Genomic DNA, 15,319 nt, shown 5'->3' with positions numbered 1-15,319 from the left:
TCACAGTAGTAAGTCTTTGCAGGATTGGACCCATAATTAGACACATATGTTGGCAGGAGAAGAATGTGGTTTAAGATTATTTACTGCAAAGCAAGGCAGACTAATCCTAAAAAATTTTCAGCTCATTGGAACATGTCCTGAAGGATCTTGAATATTTGAATACTTGCTATATGCACTGTAGATTTTTGAAGGAAAGCCCCAATTCTTAAAACACACCCATAAAACTAAAATGCGCACAGAGACTTTCTGATGGAAAACCCTCAACAAACAGCCAAAAAGACAATAACCGTATTTCAGGTCTTGTTTAAATAATTCCATGATATTCCCTTTTAAAATAAAGTGAAAATCATATGAGGAGAAGTTTCATGTGAACTTGTCGTTTATTAAATAAACGATATGACTACAAAAAATCAATTTTTAAGCTATACATTTTTTAAATTATTTTTTAACAATTTTTTTAATGATCATTTCAAGAAATTGGTTTATCAAAAATCATTATTTATACCTTTAGCTTTAAATATTTTGACAAACCTAAAAAATTGATTCAATGTCTCTTTTTTTAAAAGTATTATGTATAATGAATAAAATCTAAGAAAGTTAACCCGATTGGAGAAGAGAGTACTTGTACAGAACACATTGCAATGCTTCTCCCCTATGGAATCATTCTATCATCCCCAACAAAGTATGTCCTACACAAGCCAAAAGAATTTCCCCACAACAGATTTAGGACATGTATGTGCATCTCTTCATGGCAGCTGATAAATGGGCTACCTAAAACCTAATGTATTCACAGGATAATACTCGAGGACCAACTATCTTTGTGGCATTGTCTAATCCCTTTTCTACTAAATCAAAACTCAAGTTCCAAAGCCACATTTCACCTAAGCATCTGGTCTTCACCTTCACTGTTGGCTTGATCCTACACCATGGAAGTTTTTCCATCCACTTGAGTGGGAGCAGAATAAAGCCCAGGATTACAAAGAACACATGCATTAACCCCTGAATGCAAGGAGAATAGCTGCGTTCATTGTTGGGACGGTACCAAATTATTATGAATTATTGTGATTGATATGAATGAATGTGGTGAACATGAGTTTGGTATGGCTTCACACGTTTGAATTTGCTAGAGGATTCTGGGAGCAGGGTTCTCTTACCATCAGACAGTTGGTATGGAAATTTATTGAGAGTGATCAGAGGCTATATCTGTGTGTGTGTTTCAAAATGGAACTTTGGAACATATAAGCCAATGGCCAGCTCAACAAGTAAAGAAAACACAAAAACACGCAATCAGTGAGGTTAGCACAGGCTGACCCAAGTCAAAATGACCCTTTAAGACGGCACCACACTAAGAGCTCAAGCAAATGATTGAGGAGAGGATAAACATCAACTGATCTTTGGTCTCCATCTGTTTTGCAATCCTTTCTAAAATATTAATTAGAAAAACTAGTAATGAATAGGGCTGTCAATTATTTGCAGTTAACTCACGCGATTAACTCAAAAAATTAATCACAATTAATCACAGTATTAATGGCACTGTTAAACAAGATAATACTAATTAAAATTTATTAAATATTTTGGATGTTTTTCTACATTTTCATATATATCTTGTATTCTGCGTTTTAATTGAAATAAAAATTTTGATTACAAATATCTGCACTGTAAAAATGATAAACAGAAGAAATAGTATTTTTCCATTCACCTCATACAAGTACAATAGTGCAATCTCTTTGTCCTGAAAGTACAACTTACAAATGTAGATTTTTTTTTTGTTTTGTTAGGTAACTGCACTCAAAAACGGAACAATGTAAAACTTCAGAGCCTACAAGTCCTACTTCTTGTTTGAGCCTATCACTAAGACAAACAAGTTTGTTTACATTTACAGGAGATAATGCGACCTGTCCTCTTCTTATTTACAATGTCACCAGAAAGTGAGAACAGGCATTTGCATGGCACTTTTGTAGGCAGCATTGCAAGGTATTTACATGCCAGATATGCTAAACATTCGTATACCCCTTCATGCTTCGGCCACCATTCCAGAGGACATGCTTCCATGCTGATTATGCTAGTTAAAAAAATAATGTGTTAATTAAATTTGTGACTCAATTCTTTGGGGGAGAATAGTATATCCCCTGCCCTGTTTTACCCGCATTCTGTCATATATTTCATTTTATGCCAGTCTTGGATGATGACCCAGCACACATTGTTCATTTTAAGAACACTTTCACTGCAGATTTGACAAAACACAAAGAAGGTACCAATGTGAGATTTGTAAAGATAGCTACAGCACTCGACCCAAGATTTAAGAATCTGAAGTGCCTTCCAAAATCTGAGAGGGACTAGGTAGGAAGTATGCTTTCAGAAGTCTTAAAAGAGCAACACTCCAATGCGGAAACTACAGAACCCGAACAACCAAAAAAGAAAATCAACCTTCTGCTGGTGGCATCTGACTCAGATAATGAAAATGAACATGTGTCAGTCCGCACTGCTTTGGATTGCTATCGAGCAGAACCCATCATAAGCACAGATACATGCCCCCTGGAATGCTGATTGAGGCATGAAGAAACATATCAATCTTTAGCACATCTGGTACGTAAATATCTTGCGACACTGGCTACAAGAGTGCCATGAGAATATCTATCCTCACTTTCAGGTGACATTGTAAACAAGAAGCAGGCAGCATTATCTCCTGCAAATGTAAACAAACTTATTTGTCTGAGCGATTGGCTGAACAAGAAGTAGGACTGACTGGACTTGTAGGTCCTAAAATTGTACATTGTTTTATTTTTGAATGCTTTTTTTTGTACATAATTCTATATTTGTAAGGTCAATTTTCATGATAAAGAGACTGCACTACAGTACTTGTATGAGGTGAACTGAAAAATACTATTTCTTTTGTCTTTTTACAGTGCAAACACTTGTAATAAAAAATAAATATAAAGTGAGCACTGTACACTTTGTCAAGTGTCAGAGGGGTAGCCGTGTTAGTCTGGATCTGTAAAAAGTTACAAAGAGTCCTGTGGCACCGTATAGACTAACAGAAGTATTGGAGCATAAGCTTTCGTGGGTGAATACCCAATTCATCAGACGCATGACACCGTACACTTTGTATTCTGTGATGTAATTGAAATCAATATATTTGAAAATGTAGAAAAGATCCAAAAATATTTAAATAAATGGTGTTCTATTATTGTTGAACCGTGCGATTAATCATGATTACTTTTTTTAATCACTTGACAGCCCTAGTAATGAAATGCACACAAGGCATATTTCTGGGACATGTGACTCCTCTGAGAACAAGACGTATAAATGCTAAGCAGAGTTTGTTAGTTCACCAATTAACATCTGAAGAGGCCTGTGATACTGTAGGACAGAAGGCCTCAGGGTAGCCAACAACCTGCTACAAGGGACTTTTGTAGGACTTTTGAATCAGAGGGCCTTGGGGTAACCAAGACCCTGCTTCAGGAGACATTTGACAGACCAAGTAATTGAGGAGAGAAGAGGAGAGTTGAGTCTCCATCTAGGACTGGTAGCTATACCTGCTTTGTTTGCCAATCAAGATACTGTGTAAGGCCAACATAGTTACTGTGGGTTTATGATTGGGGAATTGAGGCTTATTAGGAAGATGTATTATATAACCTTTTACTGCTTGTGTAATTCTTTCTCCAATAAACTGCTGTGCATTGAGCAAACTGAATCCGAATTTTCACTGGTACTTGTAATAATCTGCCCAGCTGTGGGCCATTAAATATCCATTTCAACATTCATCATTACCTCTTTCTCCACCGGAAAGGGCAAACAGTTAAATATATATATATATATATATATATATATTTTTATTGCCAGGTTATGGTTCAGATTTTGAGGACACACAAGTTTTGATTCTCACTGCTACATTTACTCACTACTCTTGCAGACCTACAGTATTTTATACTACTATATAAGAAGTTAGCCTTTATGCTCTTTTTATATATGTGTGCAATGTGACTAAGTTATTGTTTCCAATGCCATATCGTTGAATTTTCTGACTTCCATAAAAATATAATCTCAATCAGTAAAGTTTTGTTATGTTTAGAAGCAAGTTGTACCCTTAAGGCACTTATAGTATGAAATGAGTTGACATAAACAATGGGATAGTTTTTCTCAAAGCAGGAGTGAACTTAGACCTCAACACTACACACATCTATGCCTGTGCTTAATTTTACTCCTGTGAGAAGAACCATTAACTTCTGTGGGACAACTTATGTTAGTCAAGTTAAACATACGCATATGAGTTTTCAGAATCAGAGCCTAAGTGATTAAAATTGAGGTTTTTTTAAAAGTGTGTAATCCCTTGTAAAACATTTTTATCTATGCATTTCAGAATTAAAATTTTAAATATTTAATTGATATTTATTTATTAAAATGTTAACATATTTAATATAATAAACATTAGTTTTAATAGGAGCTCCAGGTACTTACTTCCCTCTCGTCTTGTGTTGGCTCTATACAAATTGATGAACAGCTAATAGAAAAATACAAAAATATAAGCGCTCTGCAGTAAAAAAGTTCATAAGAACAGAATCAAGATGCTTCCTGCTTAATGCCAAGTAGGCACAACTGCAGCACTTGATTGCTAACAAATACTGGGCCTCACTTGATACAGTACATTAGCCTAGAGGGGCTCGAATAACAATTTCCAGCCCATGGGGAATTCAGATATTTGACATTTGCGTTTGTTCCAAAGAGCATGAAGAGTCAAACCATCTAAACTTTTTGTGGAACGACACATTTCATTTTGGGTTAGATCAACATTAAACTGCAACCACTTAAGCTACCACAGAGCCTTACAAGTGTTGAAGTTAAGGTGCCCCACACCCCCTGTCATAAACAGATAGTTAAGGGTTAATGTCTCTTTTACCTGTAAAGGGTTAACAAGCTCAGTGAACCTGGCTGACACCTGACCAGAGGACCAATGAAGAGACAAGATACTTTCAAATCTCGGTGGAGGGAAGCCTTTGTTTGGGTTCTTTGTTTTGGGGGTTGTTCTCTCTTGGATCTAAGAGGGGCCAGATGTACATCCAGGCTCTCCAAGCTTCCTGAAATAGTCTCTTATATTCAATATAGTGAGTATTAATTAAAAAGGAGGATTAGTCTTTTGTTTCTTTTCTGTATTTGCAAATGTGTATTTTGCTGGAAGGATATTTTATCTCTGTTGCTGTACTTGTACTTATGCTGGGGGGGAGGGAGTCCCTCTAGTTTTTATAAGCTGTATACCCTGTAAGCATTTCCATCCTGATTTTACAGAGAGATAGTTTTTACTTTTTCTTTCTTTAATTAAAAGCTTTTCTTTTTAAGAACCTGAGTGATTTTTTTCCCCTTGTTTGAGACCCCAGGGGATTAGTCTGACTCACCAGGGATAGGTGGAGGGAAAAGAGGAGGGGGAGGTGAATCCCTCTTTGTTTTAGATTCAAGGAGTTTGAATCAGTGTGGAGCCTCTCAAGGCAACCCAGGGAGGGGAAAGTCTGGGGGGGGGGGGGAAGGAAGGGGGAATGGTTAATTTTGCCTTGTGTTAAGATCCCAGGAGTTTGGATCTGTGTTCCCCAGGGAAAGTTTTGGGGGAACAGGGAGTGTGCCAGACACTGGAATTTCTGGCTGGTGGCAGTGCTATCAGATCTAAGCTAGGATTTAAGCTTAGAAGGGTACATGCAGGTCCCCACCTTTTGGATGCTAAAGTTCAAAGTGGGGAACAAACCTATGATACCCCCATTTTTCTCTATGGCAGACTCCCTGGCTGCCCGCTGTGAATTCATTAAAGATGTAATCAGGCCAGGAAGCTCATCCTAGAGAGGACACTGAAGGCATGGGGTACTTGAATTACATCTCCCAAGTGGCACCAGGGCAGCTGAAGTAGATGCAAATTTTAATGTCAACCCAAACAAACAACATTCTTCAATTAGATTTTCCAGAACTATTGGCAACTCAACATTATATATATTTAACTGCTGAATTCTGTTGCGTAAATCAAGTCCTGGTGAATTATAACCGGAACATTTTCAAGGCTTTAAAAAGTTTTTGCTATGATGCTTACAAAAAAGGGGTAAAGAAAAGAATTTTTAAATTCACAGGAACTATCTGTTGTGACACAGAAATAATAATATCTACTATCAAGTCCCACTGTCCTTGGCTTACAAAACCTAAACCCTAGATCTGAATACTCAGGGATAACAACACGAATAATCCAGTGCTGTATCCTAACTCTCCAACTCCATTCCATTTCTAAAGTATTTTGATATGAACCAAAAACAGGACAACTACTCAATCATGAACAGATTAAAAAATAAAATCATTTTCAAGTAAGACCTATTATTTTCCAGTGTACAGTACATTTTTAAGCTTATAGAAATATTGTCACATGACTGCTCACGCACGTCTATTTGAATAGAGTAGATTGTTATCAGGGAAAGTGATTAAGTCTACACTAGCCATTACCTAGAATAGTGATATCATCGTTGTAATGGAATCTATTTATAAAATCAATTTTTGCTGTTACAAAAATGAAATACCACAGCTTCACCACAATCTTTACAGATCTCTGTCCTGTGCTACTGTTTTATGTCATGGATATTCTCTTTCAGCAAATCTATCATTTTGCAGAACTATGTAAACCTGGTATACAAGGACTGCAGAAAACATGATCATCATTACACTATAACTGTATGTGAAAAAAATAATCCATATATTATATTCTTACAGCTTCTTTTCCATCCAAGACTTCCATCCACAGCTTCCTGTCCTCCTCAGAAAATGCCTGCATGGTCACAGGAGTAACAGATCTACAGGAACACCAATAAAGGAAAATAACTACATTTGTCTTTTTATTAGCCAATCCATAGAATATCAATTTTGCCTCTTTTTGAATGGCACGTCCCATCACCATCACAAAATTCACTGTTCAAGAACAAACTTTTATTTATTTGTCTTTTTGGCTATATTACAGAACATTGTTCACCCTTGAAATTGATGTACAGTAACTCCTCATTTAACGTCGTCCCACTTAACGTTGTTTCAATGTTATGTCTCTGCTCAATTAGGGAACATGCTCATTTAAAGTTGTGCAATGCTCCCGTTTGGCTGCCTGCTTGTAAGATTCTGCGGAAGAGCAGCGACTTTACAAGGGAGCATAACACAAGTTCTGCTTCTCCGCCTCCTCCCCCTCCCTCCCAGTGCTTCCCCCACTGCCAAACAGTGCTTAGGACTTTCTGGGAGGGAGGGGGAGGAGTGGAGACGTGGGGCTTCCCTGCTCCTCCCTCTCCCTCCCAGCACTTGCTCTTAGGACTTTCTGGGAAGGAGGGGCAGGAGTGGGGAAGCGCTGCATCTCTGCTCTTCCCCCTCCCTCCCAGAAAGTCCTAAGCGCCGCCAAACAGCTTGGGGGCGGGGAGGATGTGGCGTGCTCCGGAGAGGAGGTGGAGTGAGGGTTGGAAGAGGTGGGCCTGGAGTGGAATGGGGACAGGAAGACAAGGGCCTGGAGCATTCCCGGCAAAGTCCGAACTTGTTCTTCTCCAGGGAAGCTGCCACTACTGCTGCAAAGGTGCTTCCTAGCACCCTTGCCTGCAGAGGGCTGTGCCTGTGTGGGGTAAGCCAGGTGCACTTCCCAACCACAGTACAGTACTGTACAGTATATAATGCGTTTTGCCTGCCCCCCAAAATTTTTCTTGGAACCTAACCCCCCACATTTACATTAAATCTTATGGGACAATCGGATTCATTTAACATTTTTCAGGAACATAACTACAATGTTAAGTGAGGAGTTACTGTATTGACAAATCAACTGTATCCCCAAAGTGAACAGACATTCTGCAAATTAGGCAGCCAGAAAAAAATAACAATCCACTATACACTACTTATTTAAAGTAGAAGCTTGTTAATTTCAACAAGAGCTGAGAATTACTGAATTTTCTGAATTTTAAGATCTGCAAGATATATAAGATCAGGGCTATTATACAAAAAAATTACTTTGTTAATTGATTTGAAATGTAGAGTTCAGTTTTAATTATTTGTGCCAATACTCTAGAGTATTCTAGCAAATATTCTATAGTACATTTTATAAAGAGTAATTAAGTCTTAATATAATACCTCATTACAAAATTCAGCTATTAAAATGTTCCTAACGAGTGAAGAAAGTCTCAGTTTTGGGATGTAGAGATTAGTAAATGGAGATTAGTGTGAATCTAACTTTTTTTTTTAAATAGAGTATGAGGGAACTTTTAAAAATGAATAATTGTGAAGCCTAGTAAAAAAACCCAAGTGCAAGGGAAGTTAACAGCTGCAATGAAACAGGAGTGGTGATGCCAGTAATTATTTTCCTGCCAATTAAAAAAAGTGTATCACATTCACCCTGTCACTGAATACCATATTTATAAATATGATATGCCTCAATCCTTTTTATGTCTGCTTTCCAATTACTGAACTATGTTTTGGTTTTCCAAATTAATTTCAGCATAGCACTGTGCAGATAGGAATTATGGTGCCCTGCTCCCTTTGCTCAGTGCATCCCTTTGGATTACACATCAGGACAAAATACCCATACAATCCAGGGATTCAAGATACTGTAGTAAATGGAAGCTCCCTGCCTCAGATTTTTTTTTTTTAATTGTCCTTCCTCTGAGCCAATGCTGGACTCAAGGCAGCCAATTATAATTATGGAAACGAACTGCAAATGGCATAAATATTTCTCTTTAGATGATATTCTATGATTCTATTAAAGTGAGGGTACTATCATTGCACATACAAGAGGTATCCTACTCTCCTGAAAAACACTGCTTCCCCCAGCAGGTGTAAAAATAAACCATAAAAAAAAAGTCTTCTGCAGAACTTTATTAAATGTGTGCATCTTATACCCTTTGTGGCTAAATATAAGCAAGTACATATATGAATAGAAGTAGTAAGAATGGGGCGGGGGGGTAAGGCAGACTTCCCAGGCCAAACAGGCTTTTCAGGGCTAAAACTGGCCATTTAGTATTATTCAGTTTCAACCATGCTACATGTACAAAACTGAATAATTCTGCAAGGAAAGAAAAGCAGGGAAATGGCTGAACTAGCAAAAGGACCACATTATATTTCAATGTCTTCTCTTATCTCCATTTTATTAGTGAAAGTCAAAACCCAATATATCACTTTTACATAATGAAAATGCTCCTCCTCTTCACTGGAATTATAAAAGTGAAGTGAAAGCACTAAAACTGATGCTCACTCTCTCTCAGCAGCATATCATGAGAATCATCCAAGTTCTGTACTGGTACAAAAGCTAGTCTAGGAGAGATATTTATTCCTTCCCCTCCTCCAAAAAGGTTGTCTACATTTAAGGTTTCATTTCTTAAAATTTGCCAGTATTATCACCACCTGTTAAACTACTGGAATGTTAGTGCAGTCAGAGAACCTAGCCTACTCTAGAACTTCTGCCATTGCTACTTCTGGTGGAACCAAATCAACTGGTAACAATGCAAGGAAAAAATCTCTTGGGCAAGCAAGGTCGACTGCATCATCAGAGAATAAACTACAGTGATGAAAAGCCTCTTATCAGGATGAACAAGTGTACAGTGGGCTAGACAATATTTTTATGGAGAAGTGTAGGTATCACTGCAAAGTCAAAAAAGCATGCATGCTGCAGACACAGAAACAGTATGAAATAAGGAAATTTGTATTATCTGTCCACTGATATTAAAAATGTTAAATACTCAAACTACTCACATCTTCCACTGTCACTGTAATGACAAGTACATTAATGTTTAACTATTTCTCAAAAAATTAGAGTACTTCAAAACATTAAATAGATTCCCATCTTTGAGAGTAGAAAAGCATCAAAGGTGACACGAGACATTAAATCAGAAGAATTGGTATCTATTTGTTGTTAGCTTGAGGCAAGTTTTGGAGCCCATAAAACCTACAGCTTGGATTCTAAGTAAGGGTAAAGGACAATCACAGCTTCTGATTAAAAAAAATGAGAGTTAGTTTCTTGCTAAGAGAGCTTTAAAAACAAACAGATGTTAATTGATTGCTAAACCTGAGATTCTTTCCTAGAAATTATTGGTCACTCCCTTTATCCGAGCCATGGGGACATACAAAACCCATGACCAATGGTTAGTCTTTTGACTACTTTTGTGGGGAGATCTTTGAGCAATACACGGCAGTGCTGTCCAGACTGCTATTAATGAAGCTAGGGCAGCTGCTAAGCCCTACGCCAGCTGAGACAGTGCCTCTACTGAGCAGCCAGCACAGCCTCTATCCACAAGGGGAACATAAGAATAGCCATACTGGATCAGACCAAAGGTCCATCTAGCCCAGTATCCTGTCTTCCGACAGCGGCCAATGACAGGTGTCCCAGAAGGAATGAACAGAACAGGTAATCATCAAGTGATCCATCCTCTGTCGCCCATTCCCAGCTTCTGGCAAACAGAGGTTAGAGAAACCATTCTTGTCCATCCTGGCTAATAGTCATTGATGGACCTATCCTCCATGAACTTATCTAGTTTGTTTTTTTTTAACCCTGTTATAGACTTGGCCTTCACAACATCCACTGGCAAGGAGTTCCACATGTTGACTGTGTGTTGTGTGAAAAAATACTTCCTTTTGTTTGTTTTAAACCTGCTGCCTATTAATTACATTTGCTGACCCCTAGTTCTTCATAGAATCATAGAATTCAAGATCAGAAGGGACCATTACGATCATCTAGTCTGACCTCCTGCAAGATGCAGGCCACATAAGCCGATCCACCCACTCCTGAACTAATTCTCTCCCTTGACTGTGCTGTTGAATGCTCCAAATCATGATTTAAAGACTTCAAGTAGCAGATAATCCACCAGCAAGCGACCCCTGCCCCATGCTTCGGAGGAAGGCGAAAAACCTCCAGGGCCACTGCACTTATGTTATGAGAAGGAGTAAATAACACTTCCTTATTTACTTACTCCACATCAGTCATGACTTTATAGACTTCTATCATATCCCCCCTTAGTCATCTCTTTTCCAAGCTGAAAAGTCCCACTCTTATTAATCTTTCCTCATATGGCATATTCCATACTCCTAATCATTTTTGTTGCCCTTTTCTGAACCTTTTCCAATTCCAACATAACTTTTCGAGATGGCGCAACCACATCTCCACACAGCATTCAAGATGTGGGCATACCAAGGATTTACATAGAAGCAATATGATATTTTCTGTCTTATTATTTATCCCTTTATTAATGACTCCCAACATTCTGTTCGCTTTTTTCACTGTTGCTGCACACTGAGTGGATGTTTTCAGAGAACTATCCACAATGACTCCAAGATCTTTCTTGAGTGGTAACAGCCAATTTAGACCCCATCATTTTGTATGTATAGTTGGGATTATGTTTTCTAATGTGCGTTACTTTACATTTATCAACACTGAATTTCATCTGCCATTTTGTTGCCCAGTCACCTAGTTTTGAGAGAACCTTTGTGGCTCTTTGCCTGGGACTTAACTAGGGTGTGACCAGACAGCAAGTGTGAAAAATCTGGACAAGGGGTGGGGAGTAATAGGCGCCTATATAAGAAAAAGCCCCAAATATCAGGACTGTCCCTATAAAATAGTTAAATCTAGGGTGACCAGATGTCCCTATCACCCTTAACCATCTCGAGTAGTTTTGTATCATCTGCAAATTTTGCCATCTCACTGTTTACTACTTTTTCCAGATCATTTATGAATATACTGAACATCAATGGTCCCAGTACAGACCCCTGAGGGACACCACTATTTACCTCCATTTTGAAAACTGACCATTTATTCCTATCCTTTGTTTCCTATCTTTTAACCAGCTACATCTCAATACCACAAGAGGCAGCCTGGTCTACTGGTCACAGTGAACAGGAATTGGTTCAATTTTGCAGGGGGGGAAGGTGGGCATGAAAAATTGTTTTGCAGTATCAATCAAACATGCTCCATTCCAGCTCAGTGGCAATAAGCACACGTGACTGAAGAATATGAAGAATTAAGTTTACACACCATGTGCCAGGTTAGAATGGCATTAATTGGAAAGCTCAGGGAGTAAGTTGGATGGGCTGGAAGGCAAGAGCCGCAAAAGGATGAAGTCAGAAAAATGTTAGAGAAATATCACAGAAAGTGACAGATTACTCTGTGCATAAGGTCACAAAGAGTGTTACATCATCAGAAGACTTGCCAGAGTGACAGGGGATGGCAAAAAGCAAAGTAACAGTTTAAAAAAAATCCAGCTCTGATTTTAAAACGTTTTTCTAGAATCTATGGATTTCTCCACACTCATGGAAGTGAACAGAGAGTTAGGAGTAAAAACTGTAGCTTCCCTGATGCCTGGTAGGCTACTATAAACATGTTCCACCCTGGCATAGGGCTTAATAAAGATGACAATTTGCATGTGTCAGAGACAGACAGATGCAGATTCCATATTAACCACTAAATCACACATAGAGAGCCCTGAAAATCTTATCCACAGCCATTTTTGTGGATTGGATACAGATAAAAATTTTGCATCTGTGCAGGGCTCTAATCATGCTGAGTAATGGGGTGTTACAGACACAAGGCACACTGGGAAGAGTCTCTACCCCAGGATATCCAATGATGCATCAGTGTAAAGGAGTTTGGGTTATATTTGACCATCTCATCTATAAAGCCGACCTCCAATATGCAGTTTAAATTAAGTATTTTGGAGCCTGAAACCCATAACTGGGAATTGATGAGACTCTCCTACATTCCAAGTAGCATTTTGTACTAGACCTACTCCAGTCCAGTGCAGAGAGAGAAAACTGTTTAACCAATGGAATACATCTTGGTCAAAGAAGTATTTTTATTCACAATGCCCTTCTAAACTGGATTATCCTACCCTGACACTGAATGAAGACCAGTTAAGGTGGAAAACATAAAATTTGACATATTTTAAAATATTAGATTTCTCTGATAGGCAAAATGAGTACACAGTTTCCTGAGTTTGAGATAACCCAGTAGAACGCAAATGGAGTCACACAGGAGAGATGGTTGCACCATTGTATGGGATGTATCATGTCCTGTAATGAAAAATTTGAACAGTAGAACTTCGGCATTATGAACACATCGGGAATGGAGGTTGTTTGTAACTCTGAACAAAACATTATGGTTGTCTTTCAAAAGTGTACAACTTAACACTGACTTAATACAGTTTTAAAACTTTATTATGCAGAAGAAAAATGCGGCTTTTATAAGTCTTAATTTAAATGAAACAAGCACAGAAACAGTTTCCTTACTTGTCAAATCTTTTTACATTTTCCCTTTTTTAATATTTTATGTTTAACACAGTATTGTACTGTGTTTGCTTTTTTCTTTTATTTTTTGGGAGGGTGTGGGGGGGGGGGGGGAGGGGAGCCCTCTGCTGCTGCCTGATTGTGTATTTCTGGTTCCAAATGAGGTGTGTGGTTGACCAGTCAGTTCGTAACTCTGATGTTTGTGACTCTGAGGTGCTACTGTATGTTACTTTTATATTGCCTTTGCATGCCATTATAAGAATAAATTGCCTGGTTCTAACTTAGCCAAAATGCAGCTTTGTAATATGCCTTTCATTTCAGTGACCAGCATACAACAAATCACAAGAAACTGTAATTCTCCATGGGTTCTTCCCTCTAACGTTGACGTAACAGAGAACCCTGTGCATCTGAGATCCTCGCAGTGAGAGGCAGTATATAAAATCCAAGTTATTATTAACATTTACCCTGATGCTTTCTTTAGTATATTTTACCAGCTTACCTGTCTGCAGCTTCTATGTCAAAACAGAAACGCCTGTCTATAGTATCCACATTTCTTTTGGTACAGCATGTAAGGAGGAAAACGTCCCCATCACCCTATAAACAAGAGGGTTTTTTTATATGCTTTATGTAATAACAAAACTTAAATCCAAAGCTTCTGTAAGCCACATGATGCAACCTGAATACAGTAAACCTATATTAAAGTAAAAACAAAAGCTGGATTGAAACTGACATGCAATGGAATTCAGTTATGGCTGCTATTCAGGTCTTTAAAATCTAAACATGTTGCTGCAGAAGTCTCAATAAACAAGGCTATTTTATACATCTTATACATCTGCAGCAATAGTATGTCTTTTATTTGAAATTTGGTAGCTTAAATTAATAAAAACATTGTAATAAAAAAATCAGAACTTTACACCCATTGCAACATCAATGCAAACATATTGTAAGAGAGACTTTCACTGCAACATTTTTCCCCAGACATAGTAATATTCCAAATTCCACTTTAAAGGGCTACAATTAAAGTAGTTAGGAAAAAAAAGGGGACTTACAGTACCATGAAATTTGACTTTTATAGCAGGTGTTATCTTCAGAACCCACCATGTGTTCATAGCACATTTGCAAACTCATCCTTATAGCATCCAAAAATCAAATACATGAAATAAACTGTGACTGAATTTCAATAAACTGCTGCATGACGCACTCTCCTGTATCAGAACCTGCAGCCATTAGTTTTGTGTGGTGGACAGTACGTTATGCATTTTAATTAATTTTAACATCTCCCAGATGCATGAAGCTTTGGTTTGAAATAATAAATCATACTGTGGAGTTCAAGAAGGGGAAACCTTCAAAAAAGGACAAATGCCAGACAGAACAACAAGTTACACTTTTTGGCTTAGCTGCCTTGCTGGTATCTCTTTAGAAACTTTTTAGTGCATGATTACATATTTCATTTGGTTAACTAAAATGGCCTATTACAGTCACAATAAGTTAGAGTGTAAATTTACAAAAAAGTGTCTACATGACTTAGGAGCCTAAGTGCTATAGACTTCCAATAGCATTTATGCTCTGAAGTCATTTAGGCACTTATGAAAATTTTACCCAATACATTTAAAGAAATATGTTTTACTAAGAATGATGAAAAGATCCTCCTCTCTACCAAGTATTCATGGATATAATCTTCAATGGAGGTCCAAGCCCTGGGGACTATTAAAACTAAACAGGGACAAAAACAGGGCAGGATGCTGCATTTGCAGGAAGATTGACTGAGAGATCTAAAACGCCTTTTTCATCTTCAAATTTATTATTTCCGTAACAAAAACATATTTCACTCATACTAATGCTGTCATTTAATGCCAGGCCCTGCAAGATGCTGAGTGCCCTCAATTCCCAATCACTTCAATGGGAATTAAGGGCATTCAGCATCCAACAGAGGACTGAGCCCTGAATGTTCTAGATGTTATCAAGGAAAGCTTAAATTATTTTTCTGATTGTCCGTGCAAATTACATTCCATTTTATGAATTATTTAAAAGCCTCCTAACCTAACCCCCTCTCCCCGCCCTCGCCAGCTCTCCT

At 38.0% G+C, this 15,319-nt stretch overlaps 1 protein-coding gene across 1 annotated transcript in view; it reads right to left on the bottom strand.

Moving 5' to 3' along the window:
- Positions 1-15,319, bottom strand: part of ARHGAP10 (Rho GTPase activating protein 10) — a 217,819-nt gene that overhangs the window by 92,988 nt on the left and 109,512 nt on the right. The window contains exons 10-12 of the mRNA XM_039541772.1: positions 13,745-13,839; positions 6,731-6,812; positions 4,459-4,501 (exon numbers count right to left, since the gene is read on the bottom strand). Of these exons, the coding sequence (XP_039397706.1) occupies positions 4,459-4,501; positions 6,731-6,812; positions 13,745-13,839 (220 nt within the window). The remainder of the gene's footprint in view (positions 1-4,458; positions 4,502-6,730; positions 6,813-13,744; positions 13,840-15,319) is intronic.

The sequence above is a fragment of the Mauremys reevesii genome, linkage group 5 (genome assembly GCF_016161935.1).
Source record: "Mauremys reevesii isolate NIE-2019 linkage group 5, ASM1616193v1, whole genome shotgun sequence".
NCBI lineage: Eukaryota > Metazoa > Chordata > Testudines > Geoemydidae > Mauremys > Mauremys reevesii.
The sequence above is the reverse complement of the archived record's forward strand: the minus strand, read 5'-3'. Positions and strand labels throughout refer to the sequence as shown.